We start from the raw sequence: 24585 nt of genomic DNA, 5'->3' as shown, positions 1-24585 counted from the left end.
GTTTGACCTTCTTCTTCCCTCCAGGTCTTCAAGACAGTTGTGCACCATCATCTCAGTCACCAATCCACAACAATTATATTTTTGACCCTCGTAAACCACACCTTCCCCCCACCCCACTCCAATCACTCCTTCCAAATGTCCAGTTTTCTCTCCTGAGAGTTTCCTTATGTAGCCATCTTGTCCACCCTGTGCATCCTCTCCTGCCCCCCATTCCTCCCCCACCTATTGTTTATCCAAGTCTACCTCTATCTTGGCCTTCAGCTTTGCTGTTGTTGTGCCCTCCCCCTCTCTCCACTGTTCCTTTTGTCCTGTTGCATCCTGATACGGTCAGTGTTCTAATACGAGCTCTTACACGAGCCTCCACTTCAGTATATGTATACAAAAAAAGAGTCGCTTTGTTGTCAGTCATCTTTTGTTTTTCACCAGTGTCCGTGGTTGCTTAGCAATAAGTTTTCACAAGTTACAAAATACATGACTACAGTCTTGAACACTTGTTTTCTGTTGTGCAACCAAAGTTTAGAAAATTTTATTGAACAGAGCTGGATATTCACTTTGATCATGAAAACAAATTCATAGGATTGGTGTTGGCCATAATGAACAGTTTTCTAAAGTTTTTTTTTTTAACTGGCTCATATATAATCATCTCTCGGGTAGGAGATATTAAGTTAATCCTCTGAAATTGATGTTCTATGATGCATTTCTTCAATTTAATTTTCAATCCAACAGGTATGACTCATGGGCAGGTTATGCAGCAGCTAACCATTGGATACCGACTGCCTTGCCCGCCTCAATGTCCTGAACTACTGCATTCCCACATGCTGAAGTGTTGGGATTTCGACCCGAATAATCGGCCAACCTTCGATACCCTCAAGTGGCAACTCGAGGAATTCTTCATGATGGATACCACGGACTATTTAAACACATCAGAACAGATGTAGAGCATCTTTTGCTGCAGTGCCACTGAACTTTCATTTTGTTTTTGAGTTTTCAGTTAAGGTTTCGACAAACCTGTTTAAATACCATGAAGTGCGTAACAGGTAATGAATGTCAGTGAATTGAAAACAGGTTTTTGACTTCAGAGAGCAGATTCTTAGAATCCCACTCTGAAATACGAGTGTTGACGATTCCACAGTTCTGTCATTACGCAGTCTTTTTTTTAGCACTTTGAGAGATTGTGACGTCAACCTACAAATGCCATTCTCTTCTTTGTTGACTCATCCCACCACAAGAATGGTTCATCCCCTTTAAGGCGAGAATGATTGGGCTTGTCAACTCATTCACTTAGATTGCCTGTTTTATGCTTGTTTTGTTTTCTTTGTTTATTTTTTACCCATCGTCATATCACATCACATCCTATCACGTCATATGTTTATTGGGTCAGGAGTCGATTGCAAGTTCGACCCGAGGATATTATTTCTGGTGGAGTGCTTGACTATATATCGCTTGCGCAGTGTTCCATGTAGATTAGGTAAGGAATTTGACATTTATTTTCTACAGGTGCCAGGAATACCTCATCTACGTTTGTTTACAGACGTCATGGGATCATTTACACCCATCCACCAACCAATCCTGGTGGAGGGGTCCCTATCTTAAACGTACATCCAAGGGACAGCACACTTTGTGAAGCAATGCCCTGCCTGCGAAACACCATTCCAACAGTTTATAGTTGCGTTGGGAATCGATTACAGTCTAGACAGCTCAAAGTTAGGTGAACTTCCTCTGCACTACCCTGTCAAACATTTTCTCCCATAATTCCTATTTTATTGCCCATGGTTTCATCACTCGGACTGGTAGCCTAAACTCACATTTAAACAGTTCAGTCCAGGTTCAGTTCTCGACCGGATTTTAAACTGTCATTGTAGTTCGACTCTGGCAGGGCGTTGCATCAAGGAGTGTGCCATCATTCAGAGGGGAATTAAGCTTGGTGTCCTGTCTGCTAGCATTTGCTGGTGGGCACTAAAGATTCGATGTTGTTTTTTGCAGGAATAGGCCAGTGTGTCCTGACAACATGGCCAAAATCTTGGCTTAACCATTTTCACCCTGCAATACAATGTTGACTCGTCCAGAGTTAGTCCACACCTAGAGAAACATTCACGACTTATCATTAGTATTCTGTTACTCATTTCATTCCCCTTCAATATTGAAACTCATGGACGAGCAAGGTTGAGCTGACTTTTTAGTAGCAGGGCAACAATTGGGCACAACCAACAAGGGAATTAACGAACATGAAAGGAAGAAAGAGAGGAGGGAAGGAAACACTAAAATCAACAAGTAAGGAGGTGGAGTGAGTAAGGGTTAATGTGGGTAATAAATATCGTGTATCAGGATGTAGGATGACATGAGTTGGCAGTGCACTACCTTCTGGAAGCCCAGGAGGGAAGAGTGAGAGCATAGCCTCTGGAAGGCGGTTCCAAAGAGGGGAGAGGCGAAGAATAAAAGAGTTGAGGTGTGCAGATTCAGACTGACAAGTTCCTATGCCAATTATTCTCTCTCTATCTCAATTTCCATCTCTCTACCTCTCTATCTAACCTCATCATCATCATCTTCGTCGTCATCAGAAAGAGCATTCAGTTGTCAAATCTAGGAAGGAATATTACTTTTACTGCCAGGATTATTCCCAGCTTGAGAATCGTCTCCTGCCTTTCTTTGCATTCGATTTGCATCAACAAGGTTTAACTGTTTGATGGCAGCCGGAGTTTATTATCACTTGTATGAGTACCCAAGATGGTTACCTCTCATTGCCCAAAACCCCAAAAATTGTTATTTTTTGAAAGTACATTATATTAGTGGATTATTCTGACATTAATTCCTCTTTCCCTTTTTAAATATTATGTATGTATATTGTATATAGACTTTGGGAGAACTTGATGACAATCTGCATGAATTGCTAGGTTATTACGTGCTGCACTTGCTTTTGAATTGTTTGCCCGATTCCTGACCCGAGTATATAATGTTGGATCGGTGCTTCACAGGTAGGCTATTGAATCAAAAACTGCCAGCCCCTCGGGATGGATGTTCAACTGAAGGAAAAGTTCGTTGTTGGAGTATTCTAGATTCCATAATGTTTTTCAAGTTATCACCAGCACCATGATCAAGTTAGAAATTCCTGCAACCTTTAGTCAAACCTTAGACTTGACCAGTCCGTTCTTGAAGGATGTGTCTCAAAAACCCTTCTTGGCCTCTCCCACAAGATCGTGGGAATAATTGAGGCTGTTTAAGTAGTCGTAGTAGTAGTAGTAGCAGTAGTAGTAGTAGTGGTAGTAGTAGTAGTGGTACAAGAAGAAGAGGACAGTGTAGATTCTCCTTTTTTTCTCATTTAATTCCTAAACTTGTTTACTTGCATGTGGGGATATTTCCAGCAATTTTGTAAATTTTATCATAGTCGGGTTTTTTAAAACAGTGAACTGCGTCCTTCAACTTGTTGACATGTGAGAAGCTCAGCTTCTTCACTGACATTAACCCCAGTTATCAAAAATGCAGACAGGATGGTCTCAGACAAAAGACCTGTACATTGCATATCTGTGTCTCTTAGACCTCTGCCCCTCCAAGTCTTAGTATAGCCACATTGCCAAATCCAAGCTTTTCCCCAATCCCCACTTCAAAAATCCCCTTTTCTCACTTGAGTTCATTGAATATCCTCATTGCATCCATTCACTCCTGTTGGGCAATCATTAATGCTGATGGCTAATCACCATCTTACGTCTTCTATCATACCTAACTACGAACTTTACAACTCTCACTGACGTCATTCATCCTTACATCTAATGCCTCGTCCATGTCAGTAATTTTGTTCATTTACCTCCTCCATTGGCCTCTATAGAGCTCCATCAATAAAATTAAAAAGTATATATATATATATACATAATCATATTATCGGTGTATAAAAATTTCTAATTGCCCAAACTTATGTATTGTATTAATGTGTAAAGTTTTGAGAAATGTGGAGTTTGACCTTAAAGTGAATGTTTCAGACCTTGCTGAAAGATTCTCCTTTCTAATTGATGCCTAATGATAATGCTTCTCTTACACATCTTTTATCCCATCCCATACAAGAGAGCAACCTGGAAGACAGCACCATTGACCTCAAGTTGGCCAATAATGCTATGTTATACTCGGTATGTCAAAAAGTTTAATGGAAAGTTTGTGTCATAAATAGTTTGTAAAAATTTCTCCAACAGGAATTTTCTGTGTAAGTTGGGGCAAAGGTACCATCTGGAAATGTGTGTGGGGATTGGGGGGGGGCAGTATAAGAGATCCTCCCCTCTCCAGTCCCCAGATGTATGTGATCTACAATGTTGGATCCCGTTGTAAAATCCCGCCATGGTAAAAAAAAAACAGTGATTTTGTCGGTCCACTTCCTGAAATTGCACAAGGTAACAGATACATATTAGTGGCCATTGATTATTTTATGAAGTGGCCGGACGACCTCATTCATCCATGTATAAATTAACAAGAGTGTTTGAAAAAAGTTATGTTGGTGAAATTTTCCCAAATCACGAGGGGAGGGGGAGGAGGGTATTTTGGGTCATCTTGCCCCAAACTTATTCTTTTTCCTAACTCATCGTTAAACTTTATTTTGTACCAAAGGAGATGCAAGTTCAACAATTATCTTTTATCAATCAAATGTGATGTGTAAATTACTTTGGAATCAAATTTGTGTGCAAATCTATTTTTAATGATGCCTTTTAAAATACCACTGCAAAATGTTTATGGTTCTTGATTAAAGGACTGTGATGAAAGCTTTTGATGAATGGATTGTGATAAAATACATAGTAAAGAGGTTGCATCAATGTGCAGCACTGTTTCCAAGGCCAACAAGGCATCAGGTCAGACTCAATCAGTGAATCTTGCACCTTGGATCTCCACAATTGTGTCTATTGAATCTGGAAATGTCCAACTTTCCTACTTCTATTTCAGCCCCACTAAGCTCCTCTCACCTCGTCATCTTTAAGGTTTCAATCTCCGTTGGCTGTCAGCAGAATGTTTCCCAAGTTTCAAGGAGTCTGATCGGTTGGCAAGATCTTCAATCTGATATTGCACTCAATTACTGGTCTATCATCTCCTTTGCACCAGATGTTGATTCCTCTTGGCAATTCTTTCAAACATGCTTGCTTTATTCGATGCACAGGTTTATTCCATTCCAACTGCAGCTAAACTTGGGACAAATGCTTCCAAAAAGATCACTTTCCCAACTTGGAAAGCAAACTCGATTGAAGGAAATCTTGGTTAACTCTACAAAGACCACAATAAATGTGTCTGTCCTTGGGCAAGCAGAATCACTACCTGTGATGAGGCAGAATCTTTGAATTCATCACTTGCATCAAAAGCAAGATTCCATTTGTTTTTGTATACAATGTTCAGGCTCGTAGAGGAGCTAGACTATAAGAAAAGATCAGGACATAACTGAACAAACAGCAGAAAGAGAGGGAAGGGGGAACGAACATACTGACATCAGGGTTGAGGGACAAAATAGAGCGAAACTTGGACAAATAATGCATGTGGGGAAGAATGAGGAATGAGGGTATAGGAGGATGCATTGGATGGACAAGATGGATACAGAAGCAAACTCACAGGAAGAAAATGTTGGTAATTTGGAAGGGGTGCTTGGGAAGTGGCGGGAGGCGTTAACGGGAGTAGAAAAGATCATGGCTTTGGATGGGGGATGATCTGAGATGGTGGTGAACAGCTGTCTTGAAGACATGGAGGGAAGGATGAGATTGAAGAGAATGTGGAAGTTGGTTCCACAGGTGGGGAAAAAGAGGAGCAAATGAATGGAGGTGAGTAGTGATCCTGGAAGTCATGATTAAATCCCTCCCTATTTCTTCAGGGCCATTCAAAAATTACATAATTTATGGGTGTGATAGGGGGGTGTGGGGTGTATATCCAAGCATTACACAAAGTTCTACAGGGGGGAAGGGTGCTTCCAGTGTCATTACGTCACACTAAATCAATCAATGATAACTTTGTTGTCTAAAGTATTTAGTGATACACGTATTCAGGACATTAAAGACAAATGCAAATCGCTTTGTTTCAACGAAAAAGTGGCATCACTTACCCAAGAAGACGTTATATTATGTATATTCATATCCTTTAAATTGTACGATTTTATTAAGAAATGTTTTTCGGTGTTATAAAATAATAATGAAATGTAAATTACAAAAAAATACAAAATCAACATTGTCTGTGCAGTTCCGAAGACTATTCCATCATTGCCTTTTCCAGACTTTTCATCCCATTTGCAAATGAAAGCAATTTAACATATTTAGAAACGATTACATCACTCCGAGCGAGTCGTCCGATGACATCATTGCAGGGATTCCGAATGCTTCCTGATCTTCTTGACAATACACTTGTACCGCCTTCACTTTTTCAAATATAGTTTGTAGTAACTGAAAGAAAACAACGGGATAAATAGCATCCTGGGATTAAGGTATGGAATCGGGGTAGAGAGGTGTCTTCATCGAGCATTACCCAATATGTTCGGAGTTAGGGGATGTCTGTTGAAGCATTATGGAGCATTACGGAGTGTTACAGGGGGTGGGAGGGGGAGGATGTCAGATTTGGGCAAAAAATGCTTTATGGAATTTTTGAATGGCTCCTTATACATTTGAATGAGTGATCAAATTGATTTCTCAATTGTTTCCTTGTCTCCCAAGAGGTGTGTTGAGATCCTGCCAAAATGTTCGAAAGGCACGTAGAAGGCTGACTGGTGCTGTGGTTAGCAGTGGAGCAGCTGAAACTGCATTGAGCAGTGGGCAGTTCTGTAGTTTTTCACGGACTACAACTGAGCTGGTTTTTCCCATTTAATGTTGATAGTTATCATCCCAGCTGTAACTTAAATTATTCAACTATAAAATGTCAGTTATGAGGCTTGCTGATAACATTTTGGAATGACCATGAGTTCTGGTCTTGTGGATTGGGATGTGTTTTTGTATAAGCAAAAGCTTTGGATTTTCATTGAAAGTACGAGTATTAGTTTGACAAGTTTAGTTCGACCATGTACTTTCGTCTTAGAGCTGAAGTACACGTATTTATCTTTGTGATGATGTTTGATTTTTATTTCCCTTTTTTAAACCTCTGCCACCAAAGGTGGGCAGAGGTTATATTTTCACCCCTGTGTGTTTGTCCGTCTGTTTGTTTGTCCATCTGTCTGTTTGTCTCTCTGTCTGTTTGTCTTCGAACAGGATATCTCAAAATGTTGCGGACAAATTCAGACAAAATTTAGTGGACAGGTTGGTGTGTAACAATGAACTGATTCGATATTGGTGAAGATCCGGATCTAATAAAAAAAATTTTAAGTGATTCTTCACCATTGAGAGATAGGGCCAAAATGATATATAGCATGATATCTCAAAAATGTATGGACAAGTTATGACAAAACTAGTTGGATGAGTTGGTTATATGACTGGTGCAATCCAATTAAATTCGATTTTGGTTCAGATATAGATCCAGATGTTACCTAACGGTGGATACAAAATGTAAACTGTTCAACCTGGCGGAGATATGCGCTCTATCGAGTACCATTCTAGTTTTTACATAGAAAGAGTCCTCTCAACATCATCCAGTGGCCCCTAACGTTTATGGTATGTCTATGCATTCTGTCCCTGTGGATGAGGATGTATGTGTTCATGCATGACCATTAATATATCCACGGTTGAGCCCAAACTAATGGCCAGTGATAATGATGTTTGAAAACAGGAAACACGACATCAGCAGCAATGATGAAATCCATGACTTTCCTTATAATTGAAAGTAAGTTTACTGGTCTGAAGCTGATAGGACCTTCTTGTGGAGGGGAGTCACTTTTTGCTGACCTACATGCATATGCAAGATCTCAAAAGGATGATAGACAGAGAGTGATGCAAACAGAGAATAACAGTGCACACAGAGCAGAATCAAGAGCAGCAGAGCAATATTTTGGAACATGAGCACTGATGCCGAAGTGGGGTCAAGGCAGCACAGAACTTTTGCTACCTACTCAGGTGATAAGGACATAAAGTCTCGTGGACAGTGGATATAGGATGGCATAACATAGGGATAGAATGGGATGGGTTCAAGATATTTCGAGGCAAATGCAGAGGGAAGAAAATTTGCCATATCTCAGGCAGCATATGCAGAGATGTCATATATTGAGGCAAGGGAGGAGATGGAGGGGGGGGGGCAACCACCAGAGAAGGACTTGACAAGGTGCCAAGTTTGAGGAAGGAAACTGGTTGGAGAGTTCAACCAACTGGTTGGTTGGAAGGATACTGGTTGGAGGAAGATGGTGTTTTCCTGCAAGCCTCAGGATGGACACAGTTTTGAAAGCGTTACATCGTGATCTAAAGTTACCCTCAGGAGTCAGGATGGGTTAGCTTTCGGTGTTGAGAAAGCAAACTGCTAGATGTTAACCACCCCCCTACAGGGTTCAATGTACCGTGGTTGAGAGGACGGATGAAACAGCTGCAGATGAGATGGGATAAAGTGAGATTTGAAAATTCAACCATTTCAACCAATTGAGATTTCCAGATCCAGACCACTCCAGATAGTATTTCAACCAATGAAGACAAGACTTGACGTTAAAAAAAGCCTTATCATGGCCCCTTCAAACCACTTTAGGTAGACATTGGCCGATGTATGGCCTGTGTGGAATGAAGAGATGGTCTTGCAGGTGAGGCTAATGTCAATCTGTGTCTGTGGACAGGTAGAACAAACATCCAGGAATTCAAAAAAATGTCTGTGTGTTTGTTTTACTTCTCTGTACTCCTGAACCGCTCGAAAGAATGAGTTGAAAAGTTCTGGTTGCCCTCGGTGGGTGCAGGGGAAGGTATACATGTTAAAAAACAAAGTCTTGGGGGGTGGGGGTGGGTAAGGAGGGTTCAGGGTACATGCTCGGACCCACATTCTCTCCATGTTAAATTGTATCGTATAGATAATGGAAGTGGGAGGGATCATAGTATGACAAGTCACAATAAAACTGGTGTTTGTACTCGATGGGTGCAGGAGAAGGTTTTACTGATCCTGATGTACCATACTCTGTTACAGAGCATCAGTGATGACGAAGCCGTTTCTTGGCAAGGGTTATACTGGGTGGTTTGTCATTGCCTTCCCAGTAGTAGTTACAGCAGGAATTTGTAATTTATAAATGGTGCCAGGAGCCTACTCTTCATGAAGGACACCATGGGATGTTTAACATCCACCAACTAAATCCAGCAGATGAGTTGCCTGGTTTAACATCCATTCAAGTGACGAGAGCACACGCACACACAATGATGAATCACCCTGCCTATGAAATTCCAATATGACAGTTTCTAGCAGGCTCTGGATTCAAACCCAAGCTCAACAGTTTAGATTTTTGAGGTACTTGTGCATACCTAGAGGCCATCCTGCTGGTTGTTAGGGGAAGGTTTAGGAGGTAAAATACGCCACTTCTGGGGCAATTATCCCATCCGTGATTCTGGGGGAATGAACCCATTAGTATTTCTGGGGTAATTCAGCCGTCCATGAGGACAGGTGATTCGCTGGTAGATGAAGCAAGGAGGAGCAGACCTTTTGGGCATTAACCCTTTTTTGCTCCGATGAAGGGTTAACTCCCAAAATGTCAGCTTATCCTTGCTTCCCACGGTGGTTAGCACACGTCAGTCAACCTCTTGTTGATAATGTCCACCATTTATGGCGTGAACCGACTTTATGACAATTTCGGGAAATTCGAAAACCTTAATTATGTGATTATCTTGTGTAACCAGGATGTGATTTGATGGGGGGAGGGAGGGGGATTTCCATGGCTCTTGGTTTTTTTTTAATCCCCAGCTATGCACTTGAAATTGCCATCCCTGGGGGTGTGGGGGGAGAGGGGGGATAAATTTGTCTCCCCCATCCCTCCCCTCCGTCAAAATATTTTGTATTATTGATGATGAGATTCGTGAAGTTTTAACATCTGACATTTAAAAATTATAAACGTACGCTGCGTCCTTTTTGAGCATGAACTGATTTTAAAAAATCTTGTTCTAACGACACAAACAGTGTAAGATCAGTAGGTCATCGTGGTGAATATGATTTTTAAAATGTTCTGAAGTTTGGTTTCACTGGCTCCGGATCATACTGTCAGGGTAAATAAAGTGGATCAGATGGGATTCCACTTATCCGTTTGTTTGTTTGTTTGTTTATGTGTATACCTTGTTGAGGCTCGTATGGGAGCTAACAAACAACACACAACAAAGGGGGTCATGACACAACATGGGGCGGGAGAGGGAAGGACAAAACAGTGGGGAACAGAGACATTAGGAGATCTGTGGAAGGAAGAGGGATGGGGCGGGGAACATGGGGAATACAAGATGGACATTACAGGGACTTTCAGGAAGGATAGGATGGAATTTGAAGGAGGTGGGTTTGGGGTGGATTAACGGGGGTGGAAAAGATCGAGGATTTGGATGGGGGGGGTGATAATAGGTGGTGGTGAACAGCCATTTTGAAGGCCTGGAGTGAAGAATGGGATTGAACAGAGTGAGGGAGTTTATTCCAAAGTCGGGAAAAAAAAGAGGAATGAAAGAGTGAAGGTGAACAGTGATTCGTGATTTTGGTAGTTTTACCAGAAGGGGGTTGTTGGTGGACCTTGAGCACCCTGCGGAAATATGGTGGAGACAAATCGCAAACAGAGCAGGGGGGTGGGGGGATGGTGTAAGCGAGACCGGAGAGGAGACGGCAGAAGACAGAAAGACCACAGACCTGCCTGCGGTGATTGAGTGAGAGGCCCAAAGACAGCCTCATTGCAGGAGATACCAATGATCCGAAATGCCTTGATTTCCACAGTGTGAAGCTGAGAAATGTGAGGCAGGAGCACCAGCCCAGAGGAGAGAGCAGTTCTCCATCAGGCTGCGGAAAAAAGCTTTGTATGTGGTCAGGAGCTCAGGTGGGCAGAGGAAGGACTTTGCACAATGGAGGATTCCCAGCCAGTGACTGGCTTTGGAGGCCAGCTTGGAAATGTGGATTTCCCAGGAAAGATCATGGCAGATCGTGAGACCCAGAGGCTTGAAAGAAAGGACTTCTTCCAGAGGATTGTTGAGAAAGTGGATGGGGGGGTTCCAAACGGTCCTTTCGGAGAGGCATAGTGAGAGTGTGAGATTTGTCCGGATTGAAAGACATGTTCCACGTGTTGGACCAGTTTGTGATTTTATCCAGATCTGCAGAGAGTGAAGAGGCTGCTGCTTGCCGGTCTGAGGGATGCCAAATGGTGCGGCAGAGAGTGGAGTCATCAGCAAAGAGATAAAGAGGATTTTCCAGAGAGTCGGAGAGATCTTTGATGAAAATCTCACAAAACTGTGAGATAATAATCCGTTGTTGTCATCTCACAAAACTGCACGTCACGAAGCACACAGCACATTAACTCATGAAAATCGACCAAGTTATCATCATTGTGGAACTGTATTTCGATCTGACATTAAAAAAAATTATCCATTATTATCCTGTCAAACTTTGATTTGAGGAATGATAAGTTTTCAATCTGTACATGTCGAGCTTAAATAGTTCCAAGCTTATGTTTTTTATTTCGTTTTTTTTTTGTCATTGCGAGAAATCTATTGATTATATATTTAAGTTAATTTTCTGAAATATGGTCAAAGAGTGGGTCCCGGTGTCCGGCCGTCACATCCGTTAAGATTTCACTTGAAACTCTTGTCCTCACAAACGACATGACCGATATGGACCAAATTTGGTCCGATGCATCAGGACAGGAAGGTCTCATGGGTTTGTGCTCCCCATCCTGATATGCCCTCTATAAAGGGGGTTAAAGGGGGTTGTTGGCAGGGGATTGTTGGGGGGTTGCAATAAATATTTGTATTTCATTTAATAAAATCTTCTTCTCAGAAACCAACAAGTGGATCCAGAACAAACGGGCCGTGCAGCATCGTATCCTGACTATGTCCTATCCTTAAGTTGTCGTCCCCCCCACCCACCCCCGGCCCCACAACCCATGGCGGTATCTCCCCTGGAAAGGGGGCTATGGGCTCTTCCCCCTAATCCCTTATTTAACTCCGCCTGTTGGGGAAATAATCGTTAGTCCCCCACTGGGGAATTTTTTAAATTGTAATTTGACTTTTCAGCTTTATGTCACCATTGTTATGTACAACTACTAAAGTTGTAAAAGTCAGAAATAACAAAAAAAAAACCATGATGTCTGTCAATTTTGTCCCCCCACCCCCACCACACCCTACCACACCCTACCACACCCTACCCCAGCCCCACTGGAAACCTTCCAAATCGCACCCTGGGTGTGGCCACAATACCTGGTATTCAGGTGTCCATGGAGCAATGTTTTCCGGTTTCAATGACGTTGAATAGACACTGCAGTTTTCATTTTACACGGGTCAAAGGTCATGCTCTCTCTATTAGACAGAATAATGAGAAATTGGCGCCAATTGAACATATTTTACACCTTGTTGGTTTTCTCCATTCTATTTATTGATGACGACGAGTGCAAAGTCTGGGAGACATTATTTTGTTGTCGCTTAGTCACTTGTGAAATGCCTGCGATTTCAGTTTAGATGTCGATTCATGACCTAATTAGCGAAAGGAGTAATTATTTTCCAGCAAATATCAATTGCCCCTCAACTCAAGGATGGACAACAACAGGTCGTAAAGAAATGGGAACATTGTCTGACGTTTCTGAACAATTATCGAGCCCGCTCGACAGCATCGCAACCGTCGCTCCGAACTCAATCAATGGGTCACCGATGCAGAGAGCATTGATTTCCGGCGTGAGATGAATTTTGAAGTTTGATCCGTTCGGCCACAAAATGAATGTCCCTTAAACCAATCGCCAAGAATCATCAGGGACGCGTGGCTCGCTCATAGGCCGTGTCGGTGTGTACACAAGCAGGTCCGCTCGCTCGGCCGTGTCGGTGTGTACACAAGCAGGTCCGCTCGCTCGGCCGTGTCGGTGTGCACAGAATCAGGTCCGCTCACTTGGCTGCGTCGGGATGTACACAAGCAGGTCCGCTCGCTCGGCCGTGTCGGTATGTTCACAATCAGGTCCGCTCGCCCGGCTGTGTCGGTATGTACACAAGCAGGTCCGCTCGCTCGGCCGTGTCGGTGTGCACAGAATCAGGTCCGCTCACTTGGCTGCGTCGGGATGTACACAAGCAGGTCCGCTCGCTCGGCCGTGCCGGTATGTTCACAATCAGGTCCGCTCGCCCGGCTGTGTCGGTATGTACACAAGCAGGTCCGCTCGCCCGGCTGTGTCGGTGTGTACACAAGCAGGTCCGCTCGCTCGGCCGTGTCGGTATGCACAGAATCAGGTCCGCTCACTTGGCTGCGTCGGGATGTACACAAGCAGGTCCGCTCGCTCGGCCGTGCCGGTATGTTCACAATCAGGTCCGCTCGTCCGGCTGTGTCGGTATGTACACAAGCAGGTCCGCTCGCTCGGCCGTGTCGGTGTGTACACAATCAGGTCCGCTCGCTCGGCCGTGTCGGTATGTACACAATCAGGTCCGCTCGCTCGGCCGTGTCGGTGTGTAAACAATCAGGTCCGCTCGCTTGGCCGTGTCGGTATGTACAGAATCAGGTCCGCTCGCCCGGCTGTGTCGGTATGTACACAATCAGGTCCGCTCCCTCGACCGTGTCGGTATGTACACAAGCAGGTCCGCTCCCTCGGCCGTGTCGGTATGTACAGAATCAGGTCCGCTCGCCCGGCTGTGTCGGTATGTACACAATCAGGTCCGCTCCCTCGACCGTGTCGGTATGTACACAAGCAGGTCCGCTTACTCGGCTGTGTCGGTATGTACACAATCAGGTCCGCTCGCTCGGCCATGTCGGTATGTTCACAATCAGGTCCGCTCGCCCGGCTGTGTTGGTATGTACACAATCAGGTCCGCTCCCTCGGCCGTGTCGGTATGTACAGAATCAGGTCCGCTCGCCCGGCCGTGTCGGTATGTACACAAGCAGGTCCGCTTACTCGGCTGTGTCGGTATGTACACAATCAGGTCCGCTTGTTCGGCCGTGCCGGTATGTTCACAATCAGGTCCGCTCGCCCGGCTGTGTCGGTATGTACACAATCAGGTCCGCTCCCTCGGCCGTGTCGGTATGTACAGAATCAGGTCCGCTCGCCCGGCCGTGTCGGTATGTACACAATCAGGTCCGCTTACTCGGCTGTGTCGGTATGTACACAAGCAGGTCCGCTTACTCGGCTGTGTCGGTATGTACACAATCAGGTCCTCTCGCTCGGCCGTGTCGGTATGTACACAATTAGGTCCGCTCGCTCGGCCGTGTCGGTGTGTACACAATCAGGTTCGCTCGCTCGGCCGTGCCGGTATGTTCACAATCAGGTCCGCTCGCCCGGCTGTGTCGGTATGTACACAATCAGGTCCGCTCCCTCGGCCATGTCGGTATGTACAGAATCAGGTCCGCTCGCCCGGCTGTGTCAGTATGTACACAATCAGGTCCGCTCGCCCGGCCATGTCAGTATGTACACAAGCAGGTCCGCTTACTCGGCTGTGTCGGTATGTACACAATCAGGTCCGCTCGCTCGGCCGTGTCGGTATGTACACAATCAGGTCCGCTCGCCTGGCCATGTCGGTATGTACACAAGCAGGTCCGCTTACTCGGCTGTGTCGGTATGTACACAATCAGGTCCGCTCGCTCGGCCGTGTCGGTATGTGCACAATCAGGTCCGCTCGCTCGGCCGTGTCGGTATGTAAACAATCAGGTCCGCTCGCCCGGCTGTGTCGGTATGTACACAATCAGGTCCGCTTGATCGATTTTCCATTCGAGAATAAATTAGATGTGACATCTTCAGCATTTCACCTTGTTTGGCCCTTCGTTGTTATTCCAATCCGACGATGTTCGATTGAAAGCAAACCGCTTGGCTCGCTGACTGATGGTTCATTATTTATGCCATTTTATTTGTCTGCATATTCCGAGAACTTTGCCGAAATAAACCACAACTCGATATGAGAAGGAAACTTTTATTTTTGGCCTTATTAAAGGAATCGTCCATTTACCCGCATTGTCCACCTCGCTATGCACTGTCATCCCCGGGGTTTCACAGTCAGGGTGATACATCGATGGGTGTGCTTTCCTTCGGTTGGACGTTACACTCATGTCTCATCTGCCGGAATTCATTGGTGGACGTTAAAGACCCCTACGGATTCCTTCGCGAAGAGCAGGTGAGCTATCGCCGGCACCCTGAAAAAAATTACATATTCCTGCCTTAACCAGCAGAGGGCACTGCATCAGCGGCACAGCCCCGCCCTCATCCAATGTTTTTGTTGTTTCCTGTGGCTGCTCGTTTCACATTTCTGGAAGTTTGGCTGTGCCACTGATGCAGTGCCCCGATGCAGTTCCCCTGTTACCAATAAGCCGGTTCCTCATTGTGCTAACCTCGGAAGGATGACAGGCTGCATCAACCCACCTGGTGTTACTTCAACGACACCACAGGGGCTCGAACTCAAGACCCGAAGATCAGTAGCCTGCCACCTTAACCGTTTAACCAACACCAGTGCCATCCTCAGCCAACGATGTTCAACAAACCATCAGCCAATGATGTCTTGTACTGTGTATGAACGAAAACAAAGAACTTCCATCGGCAGCAATGTTCAGACTTTTCTTAAATTGATTTACGTGTTGGAAATGGCAAATAATTTCATTCATGGTGCTCCTTGGGATCGAAGTAAAATGATGCTTCTCTTCTCCAAGAGTTCTGGTATGTGAAGATCATTTCATGTTTATAAGTAACGAGAAAAATCCGTTTCCAACTTCACATGGACTTTTGTTTATACTGAAGCTTTTATGCACCGGTGCGTAAGGTCAGGTCAGGTCAGGTATGGGGAATGTGCCAGAGCAGTGGGTCACTGCGTCCACCAAAAGTCAGGAGTCAGGTAATCAAGTCAGGTACGCAAGGGTGGACCAAAAGTCAGGAGTCAGGTAATCAAGTCAGGTACGCAATGGTGGACCAAAAGTCAGGAGTCAGGTAATCAAGTCAGGAACGCAAGGGTGGCCCAAAAGTCAGGAGTCAGGTAATCAAGTCAGGTACGCAATGGTGGACCAAAAGTCAGGAGTCAGGTTATCAAGTCAGGAACGCAAGGGTGTATCAAAAGTCAGGAGCCAGACAGGATTTGAGCAGTTTGATTGCAACAATGATTTTTTACCTTCTACTGTATATTGTATCAAATTCTGTATTTTATACTTAATAAAATTAATTACCCCTTCTCTCTTTCCAGATCATTGATGATAGCAAAATTAACAAAAGAGAGAGTGGAGCTTGCCAATGAATGTCCATTGCTGACAGGTGTATGAAATCAAGCACCCAGCCAAGAAATCTCCATACACAAAGATTGGCAGTAGAATGGGCCGTACTGAAGAGCTCAGTGAATAGAAGGCCCGTGCTTCCGGTTCTGGGTTTGGAGCGTTGGCAGGTCTCCTTGAGGGCTCCATGCTGACGGTCTCAAAGTTAATGTTTCCGGTCGTTATTTGTCCCGTTTTAACTGTTTATTTTCTCACCTACATGTTACTGTGTGTTCCTAGTTCGGTTTTGTTTCAAAAATCGTGCTATTTTGTGAGATTTCGTCGAACTTGTCTTACTGGGTGCTTGAGGCCTATCCTTGAGGCTTGAGGCCTACCCTTTTTTCCCCTCGGTGTACGATCGTGTTTATTTGTTTTTTCTCCCCATTATCTTCAATTTCTATCTTTCCCACTTTCTTAACGTCCCCATCCCAACTAATCACTCTATTTCTTATCCAAAAAAAAACCCGCGACCTTTCTCTGATTCTTCTTCTTCTTCTTCATCTCCTCTTCTTCTTCCTCCTTCTTCTTCCTCGATTTTTTCTACAACACTTCCATGATCTAATCTGTTGAAAACTCTCAAACATTAATAATAATAACAAAAACGATCTCTTCTAATGCTTCATCTACCTCTTTCACACGTGTGGTACTCTTTACTGTATCATAATCCACGACTCTTCTGATATTTAAACAGACTGCTCTCATTTCGACGTCTCCTTCATACCTTGCCTAAAAAATCGAACTGTGACAGCGTTTCTTCTCTCCATTCTCGGAATTCGCCTTTATTGCATCCATCAAGAAAAGTGTTGAATCGCATAACTGACCCAAAACTTAAAAAAACCCGTTTGCTATGAATGTTCGCCTTCCATCAACCATTCTTTTTTTCCAACTTCAGTGCCAACTCACTCCTCTCACCCCTCACTCTCACTCTCAAAGCAACCATCCCACTCTTCTCCTTCCAAGCCTCCCTCTCAACTCTCTCAAAAACTCCCCCCTCACCCCTCTCCCACCAATCATCGCCCTCACTCATCCTTCCCAAAGTTGCCCCCCCTCCCATCCACAAAGCTGCCTCCTTCCACTGCCCTCTCACCTCCATCTCTACACTCCACCTCCTTAAATCCTCAACTGCCTTCTCTCCTCCTCATTCGGTCCCCTCCCCAAGCTATTCTGCAATCCCCCACACTCTTTCAACACACTCCTTACCTCCCTCCTCATCCCTTGTTCTACCCTCCCCCTCCCCCCACCCCCTGCACCCAAAGCCTCCTCCCCTACCTCTTCATTAAAAGTATTGACCTCAAATATCCGGGGCCTTCGCTCAAAACTTTCAGATATTTCCATACAGGTTGCCATTGACAAACCAGACATAATCTGCCGAACAGAAACTTTCCTCCCCAAAGACGTGTCTGACTCCCAAGTATCTCTCCCTGGTTACTCCCTCCTCCGGTTTGACAGACCTGAGCCTCGCCCTGGTGGAGGAGTTGCTCTCTTCATCAAGACTCCATTCCTCACTCTCCATGCACTGCCCTCACTCCCCCACACCCCCAGGAATACCTCTGGCTACGGCTTCCCCTCAACTCCCACCTCATGTTTATATGTGTATGTACCATTCACCTTGCAGTGATGACTCTATCTACACCTCACTATCTGAAAACATGGACCAACTTCTATCTTCTCATCCAAGCTCTCTCTTCCTCATATGTGGCGACTTCAATTGTCATCATGCCAGTTGGCTAGGTGTGGGTACCTCTCTCACCTGTCATGGCACCTCAGCAAAAGCTTTCTGCGACTCATTGTGACTGACTCAATCGGTCAACTTCCCGACCTGGATCTCAACCAATGGTACTCCATCTCCTCTGGATCTGATTTTGACAAATTTCCCTGACAATATCTGTTGCTCTTTCTCCGCTCCAATCGGTTCTTCTGACCACGTCCTTGTCAAAGTGCACATCTCTCTGGCTGTTATCAGAGAACCACCTCACCGCCGTCGAGTCTGGCATTTCACTCAAGCCAACTGGCAGGGTCTCCAAGCAGCCCTCAAACTTATAGACTGGTCTCTTATCGCTACTTTCTCCAACATCAACTCATCCTGGGAATTCTTTCAAAGAAACTTGCTCTCCCTCATGCACAGATTTATCCCCTCTCGTCTTCAGTTGTCCTACCCTTCCTCCCATGCTTGGTTCACTGAAGCTTGCGGTGAGGCAGTTGTCCTGAAACAACTTGCTCATGGAAATGCCTCATGGAAAGCAAACCCAACTGAGGGCAATCTCAGTTCCTTCCATAAAGCTCAGAACAAGTGTGTATCTACCCTCAGAAGAGCCAGAAAACAACAGCTTTCTCATCTCAAGTCTGAACTCTCAAACCTCTCTCCCTCCTCAAAATCCTGGTGGCGTCGAATCAAATCTGTTTCTGGTGTATGTTCCCCCTCCATCCCCCCTCCCTTACCTCAAATGGCAGCACTGCTGATACTGCACGTGAAAAGCTGAATGCCGAAACTCGGCGTTTGCAGCTAAATATTGTCCAAAAGCCATCACTTTCTCTACCCACCTTACCCAGTCGCACCCAACATTCCCTGGACTCTGTGTCCCTTTCTCCTGTCTAGGTGGAGAGCTTGCTGTCAAACCTCGACTCAGATTCTGCAACCGGTCCAGACAGCATCAGCCCACATGTCCTAAAAAGCTGCTCTTCTGCTCTTGCTCACCCTCTCTCTGTTCTATTCACCCTCTCATTTGTCCAAGGCCATCTGCCATCTGCTTGGAAATCAGCAAACATCACTGCCCTGCACAAAAAGGTGCAAAAACAGATCCCCACAACTACAGACAAATCAGCCTTCTCCCAATCATCAGCAAGGTTATGGAATCCATCATCGCTTCAGACATCAAATGCTTCCTCTTCTCCAATGGCCTGATTTCTGGTCATCAATTTGGTTTCAGACAGGGTCACTCCACCCTGGATATGCTGCTTCTGCTCTCCCAACAATGGATGCAAGCCCTCAATGCCAGACAGGAAATCCGAGCCGTATCCCTGGATATATCTCGTGCTTTTGACACAGTCTGGCACCCTGCCCTGCTCACCAAACTCTCTTCCGATGGTATCCAAGGCCATCTCCACTCATGCCTCACAGACTTCCTCTCCTGTCGCAGTCAACGTGTGGTCCTAAATGGAGTTCTTTCATCCCCCCTTGCTGTCCAGGCTGGAGTTCCTCAAGGTGGCGTTCTGGGCCCTGTTCTTTTTGTGGTTTTCATCAATGATCTCTATGACTCTCTGGAAAATCCTCTATATCTCTTTGCTAATGACTCCACCCTCTGCCGTACCATCGTTCATCCCTCAGACCAGCAAGCAGCAGCTTCTTCGCTCACTGCAGATCTGGATAAAATCACAAACTGGTCCAACACGTGGAACATGTCTTTCAATCCGGACAAATCTCACACTCTCACTATGTCTCTTCGAAAGGACCGTTTAGAACCCCCCCCCCCTCATCCACTTTCTCAACAATCCTCTGGAAGAAGTCCTTTCTGTCAAGCTTCTGGGTCTCACTATCTGCCATGACCTTTCCTGGGAAAGCCACATTTCAAACCTCGCCTCCAAAGCCAGTCGCCGACTGGGAATCCTCCATCGTGCAAGGTCCTTCCTCGGCCCACCTGAGCTCCTGACCAATTCCAAAGCTTTTGTCTACAGCCTGATGGAGTACTGCTCTCCTCTCTGGGCTGGTGCTCCTGCCTCTCACCTTTCTCGGCTTCACGCTGTAGAAACCAAGGCATTTCGGTTCATTGGCATCTCCCGCATTGAGGCTGAGTCTTTGGGAGTCTCAGTCTCTCACTGCAGGTTGGTTGGTGGTCTTTCTCTCTTCTACCGTCTCCTCTCCAGCCTCGCCCATCCTGCTCTCTCTGCGATTTGTCCCCACCACATTTCTGCAGGGCACTCAAGGTCCGCCAACAACCCCCTTCTGGTAAAACTACCAAAATCACGAATCACTGCTCACCTTCACTCTTTCATTCCTCTTTTTTCCCGCCTTTGGAATAAACTCCCTCACTCTATTCATTCCCATTCTTCCCTCCAGGCCTTCAAAACAGCTGTTCACCACCACCTATCATCCAAATCCCCCATCCAAATCCTTGATCTTTTCTACCCCCGATAATCCACCCAAGCTGACCTTCAAATTCCCTGCTTTCCTTCCTGAAAGTCCCTGTAATGTCCATCTTCTATTCCCCATGTTCCCCGTCCCATCTCTCTCCCTGCCACAGATCTCCAAATGTCTCTGTTCCCCACTATTTTGCCCTTCCCACTCCCTCCCCTCCTGTCTCATACCCCTTGATGTGCGTTGTGTGTTAGCTCTCATATGAGCCTCGACAAGGTACACACAAAAAATTTTTTTTTTTTAATGTGGCACCGTCATAAGATGACACCTTTCCAACAAGTTAGATCATCAAATTTCTGCCCTGCTAGAGCTGCCCTGTTATATTGTAAGTGTTGTCATTGTGAAGTGGAAACGTCGAGGAGCAACAACAGCTCAGCCGTGAAGTGGTCGGCCACACAAGCTCACAGAACGGAACCGCCAAGTGCTGAAGCAGAAAAAGTGTCTGTCATCGGTTGCAACACTCACTCCTGAGTTCCAAACTGCTTCTGGAAGCAACATCAGCACAAACACTGTTCGTCAAGAGCTTCATAAAATGGGTTTCCATGGCCGAGCAGCTGCACACAAGCCTACAATGACCACGCGTAATACCAAGTGTCGGCTGGAGTGCTGTAAAGCTCACTGCCATTGGACTGTGGATCAGTGGAAAAGTGTTCTCTGGAATAATGAATCACGCTTCACCATCTGGCAGTCCAATGCACGAATCTGGGTTTGGCGGATGCCAGGAGAACGCTACCTTCCTGAATGCATAGTGCCAACTGCAAAGTTTGATGGAGGAGGAATCATGGTCTGGGACTGTTTTTCATGGTTTGGGCTGGGACCCTTAGTTCCAGTGAAGGGAAAACTTCACGCTACAGCATACAATGGCATTCCAGACGATTCTGTCCTTCCAACTTTGTGGCAACAGTTTGGGGAAGGTCCTTTCCTGTTTCAGCATGATAATGCCCCCATACACAAAGCAAGGTCCATACAGAAATGGTTTGTCGAGATCAGTGTGGAAGAACTTGACTGGCCTGCACAGAGCCGTGACCTCAACCCCATTGAACACCTTTGGGATGATTGGAACACCGACTGCGAGCCAGACCTAATCACGCAACATCAGTTCCCGACCTCATAAATGCTCTTGTGGCTGAATGGAAGCAAATCCCCGCAGAAATGTTCCAACATCTACTTCTAGTGGAAAGCCTTCATCGAAGAGTGAAGGCTGTTATCGCAGCAAGGTGGGGGGGGGGACCAACTCCTTATTAATGCCCATGATGTTGGAATGAGATGTTTCGACGAGCAAGTGTCCACATACTTGAGGTCATGTAGTGTGTTGTTTACTTAATACAACACTGTACTCGGAGTGCCTCCCGTAAATTCGCTTATGGGTTCAACGAAATAATAAGTTGTAATTCACAAACATATTGCATGTCTACGTGTGAGTTTCTATGAGGATGTAAAATGAAGTGAAACACGTGGAAAATGGATCTTTTATTTCACGTTGTTGTTGCTGTCATGGATATGGTTGTTCATATTGTTTGTTTGCTGTCTCTGTGTATATATATATATATATATATATATATATATATATATATATATATATATATATATATATATATATATATATATATACATACATACATATATACATTTTTTTATTGCTTCAAGAAGTACTACTACATTTCCTTTTGTGTGCTCCTTCCATTTCCTTGTCGGGGGTTTTTGCTGCATTAGAAAAATAAATGTTACCGGTGGACTGCGACGTTAAAGCTCGAGCTCCCGCTTCTTCTTCCTCAATCACGGAAATCGCGGGCTTTTAAAACAGGCAAGTTGTCGGGGGTGGTAGATACGATACACACACACCTTCAGGGTTTCCTTCCCTTTGGTATGCATATGTGGTTCGTGATGATGGACTCAGTACGTCTTCTAATGACTACAACCAAGCTTTGAGCTTCACGAGTCTGGACGAACGTACAGGTCAGCTCCCACTGAAATAGGATCTTTGTCAGTTGGTGTATGTGACTTCTGAGTGGCATTACAATGACCACATCAACAGTGTAATGCTTTCGAAACTTGTATTTCAAACAAACAGATACAAAGTCAAATGAGGAAGTTCACCATTGCATGCAATGTCCAACTCCGATTCCTGTGAGTAGTTTCTGCTGCCAAGTGTCCAGTCCTGCCGGGACAACACACGTGTCTTCACGTCGTCCTTTTGGAGTGTCGATCCTTCGATTCCCTTCGCGGTGTCCTCTCTCGTGCAATGGCCCGTCCAGATGATTAAATAGCTCAAAGGAATTATTTCCCGATATATAATCTTATTGAGTTTTTATCAACCTAATTACGATCAGCTCCGCACATTAACAACCGCTCTGGACATTAACACTTCATTTGCTCAAAGTTAAATCAAGCAAGGGGACGATGGAAACACACATCTCATCACATATCACCCTCTCAACACGTCGCTCTCGTGGGTTTATATAGTATCACAGAACAATCCCGTGTCTTCCAGCAAATGCGATTCTTGTCCTGTCTGGAAGTTTCATCTCGGAACGTTCCAGCACCTTCACAAATCTTACCAGGCAGTTTACAGTCCAATACTGCCATCTACAGTCAAAATTAGCTCATTATATCCAGTACTTGAAATTACAATTTACCAATGTGTGGTGAACGAAACTTATCACATGTAAACGTCAATAATAAATCGTCCATTTACATGCATTTATGAGTATGTAAACTTACACAACAACTAGCTATTAAATAACACAAGTAAATGTGAATAAACAAACAAATTTTTCTTCCAAGTAAATAGATGATTAGCTTTCCAAGCAAATAAATGGATTATTACCTTTCCAATGGTACTATTTTCTATTATTGTACAGCAGCAGAAACTCTTTCGAATAAAGCGCAGGACGGTGGAGAAAGTAGGATTTTTAGATTAAGCATAAAGCTCCTGGCTTTTTGGCAGACCATGTATAATCTTGATAGGCAATCATCGCCAAACTGTCAAATCAGATGGGGAAAGACATCCCTGTCATGAAAAGTGTGGCAAGATGTATTACCCCACCCATCCCCTCAATTTAAACTCCTAGGACCTGGTTACATGTTCATTAAACCAGAACGTCCACACCCGAAGACATGGCTGGCAAATTATGTACATTTTTGTTAATTATATTGAAAAAACTCCACATCATTGAGAAAGACGTGGCTGCATTGAGCCGCTACTTTTTCCAACTGCCAGAGAAACCTTGCTCCACTTTTTCTCTCATTTTGAAGGATTATAATCATCACGATGTGCAGTCATTCTTTATAAACCTCTACAGGCTTGATGTTTTGGTGAAGAAATTTCATCGTTACTAGAAACACTCGCTACCTTTGGGAGCAGCCCGGTGAAGGGGTAGTGGGAGGGTTAGTGGGGGAGGTGGGACAATATATATTTTGTGCCGTGGCTAGTAATCACCCCTGTCTGCAGCAGCAGTCAGTAAACCACTTGCACTGTGGCACATGTACAGCGAAAATCGTAAATCGTCTCCCCCTACCTTCTCGTGGGTGGGGGATTCTTACCTCTGACCTGATCCTGCATACTATCAACACGTTTGCAAAATTTTGTGGAGATCGGCACAGCTGTTTTTATAATGGGTTTTTTTCCCCATGATTTTCCAACGTAAACACATACATAGACAATTGCCTTTAATTTACTTAATCCTACTCCTACTATATTGAATAAAGCAATTCCCTGTGTGTATGTGCAATATTTACAGTATGTATGTATGTAGATCTATCGTGTGCAGCAGGTGGCTACTGGTTGCCTCATTTTCTGGGGGAGCAGTTATGCCACTGATGCAGTGCCCTCTATTACCAGAACACTGGTTCTCATTTCAAGGACCTCGGAAGGATGATTTGGCAACGCCACCTAGTGTTAATTTAACGATCTACAGGGGACTCAAACCCAGGACCCTAAGATGCTCAGCCAGCTAACCTAACTGCGAAGCCAACACCAGGCTTTATGGATGTAAGTATGTTTGAATGTGCATATGTACATTCATACGCACATCTGAAAATCATAGAATAAACAGGGCTGGGACCGATTACCACCAAATTTTGCATGTGTTGGTTGTACTCAGGGTCAGATCATGTGCACAAAAGAAATCCTCCCCCCCCCCACCACACTCACAGGGAAAGGAGTGGGGGGGAGACAACTTGCCAATGATCCTGGTGTT

General features: G+C 44.8%; 1 protein-coding gene across 1 annotated transcript in view; it reads left to right on the top strand.

The window, feature by feature from the left end:
* The window catches only part of LOC147012606 (tyrosine-protein kinase-like), a 51141-nt gene extending 46402 nt beyond the window's left edge, over positions 1-4739 (top strand). Inside the window, exon 8 of the mRNA XM_085853628.1 lies at positions 727-4739. Coding sequence (XP_085709754.1) covers positions 727-938 — 212 coding nt within the window. The 3' untranslated portion in view covers positions 939-4739. The remainder of the gene's footprint in view (positions 1-726) is intronic.
* The last annotated feature ends 19846 nt before the right edge of the window (positions 4740-24585 follow it).

This window comes from Eptatretus burgeri, chromosome 14 (assembly GCF_056783735.1).
Source record: "Eptatretus burgeri isolate ZD-2024b chromosome 14, Ebu_testis_v1, whole genome shotgun sequence".
NCBI lineage: Eukaryota > Metazoa > Chordata > Myxini > Myxiniformes > Myxinidae > Eptatretus > Eptatretus burgeri.
The sequence above is the reverse complement of the archived record's forward strand: the minus strand, read 5'-3'. Positions and strand labels throughout refer to the sequence as shown.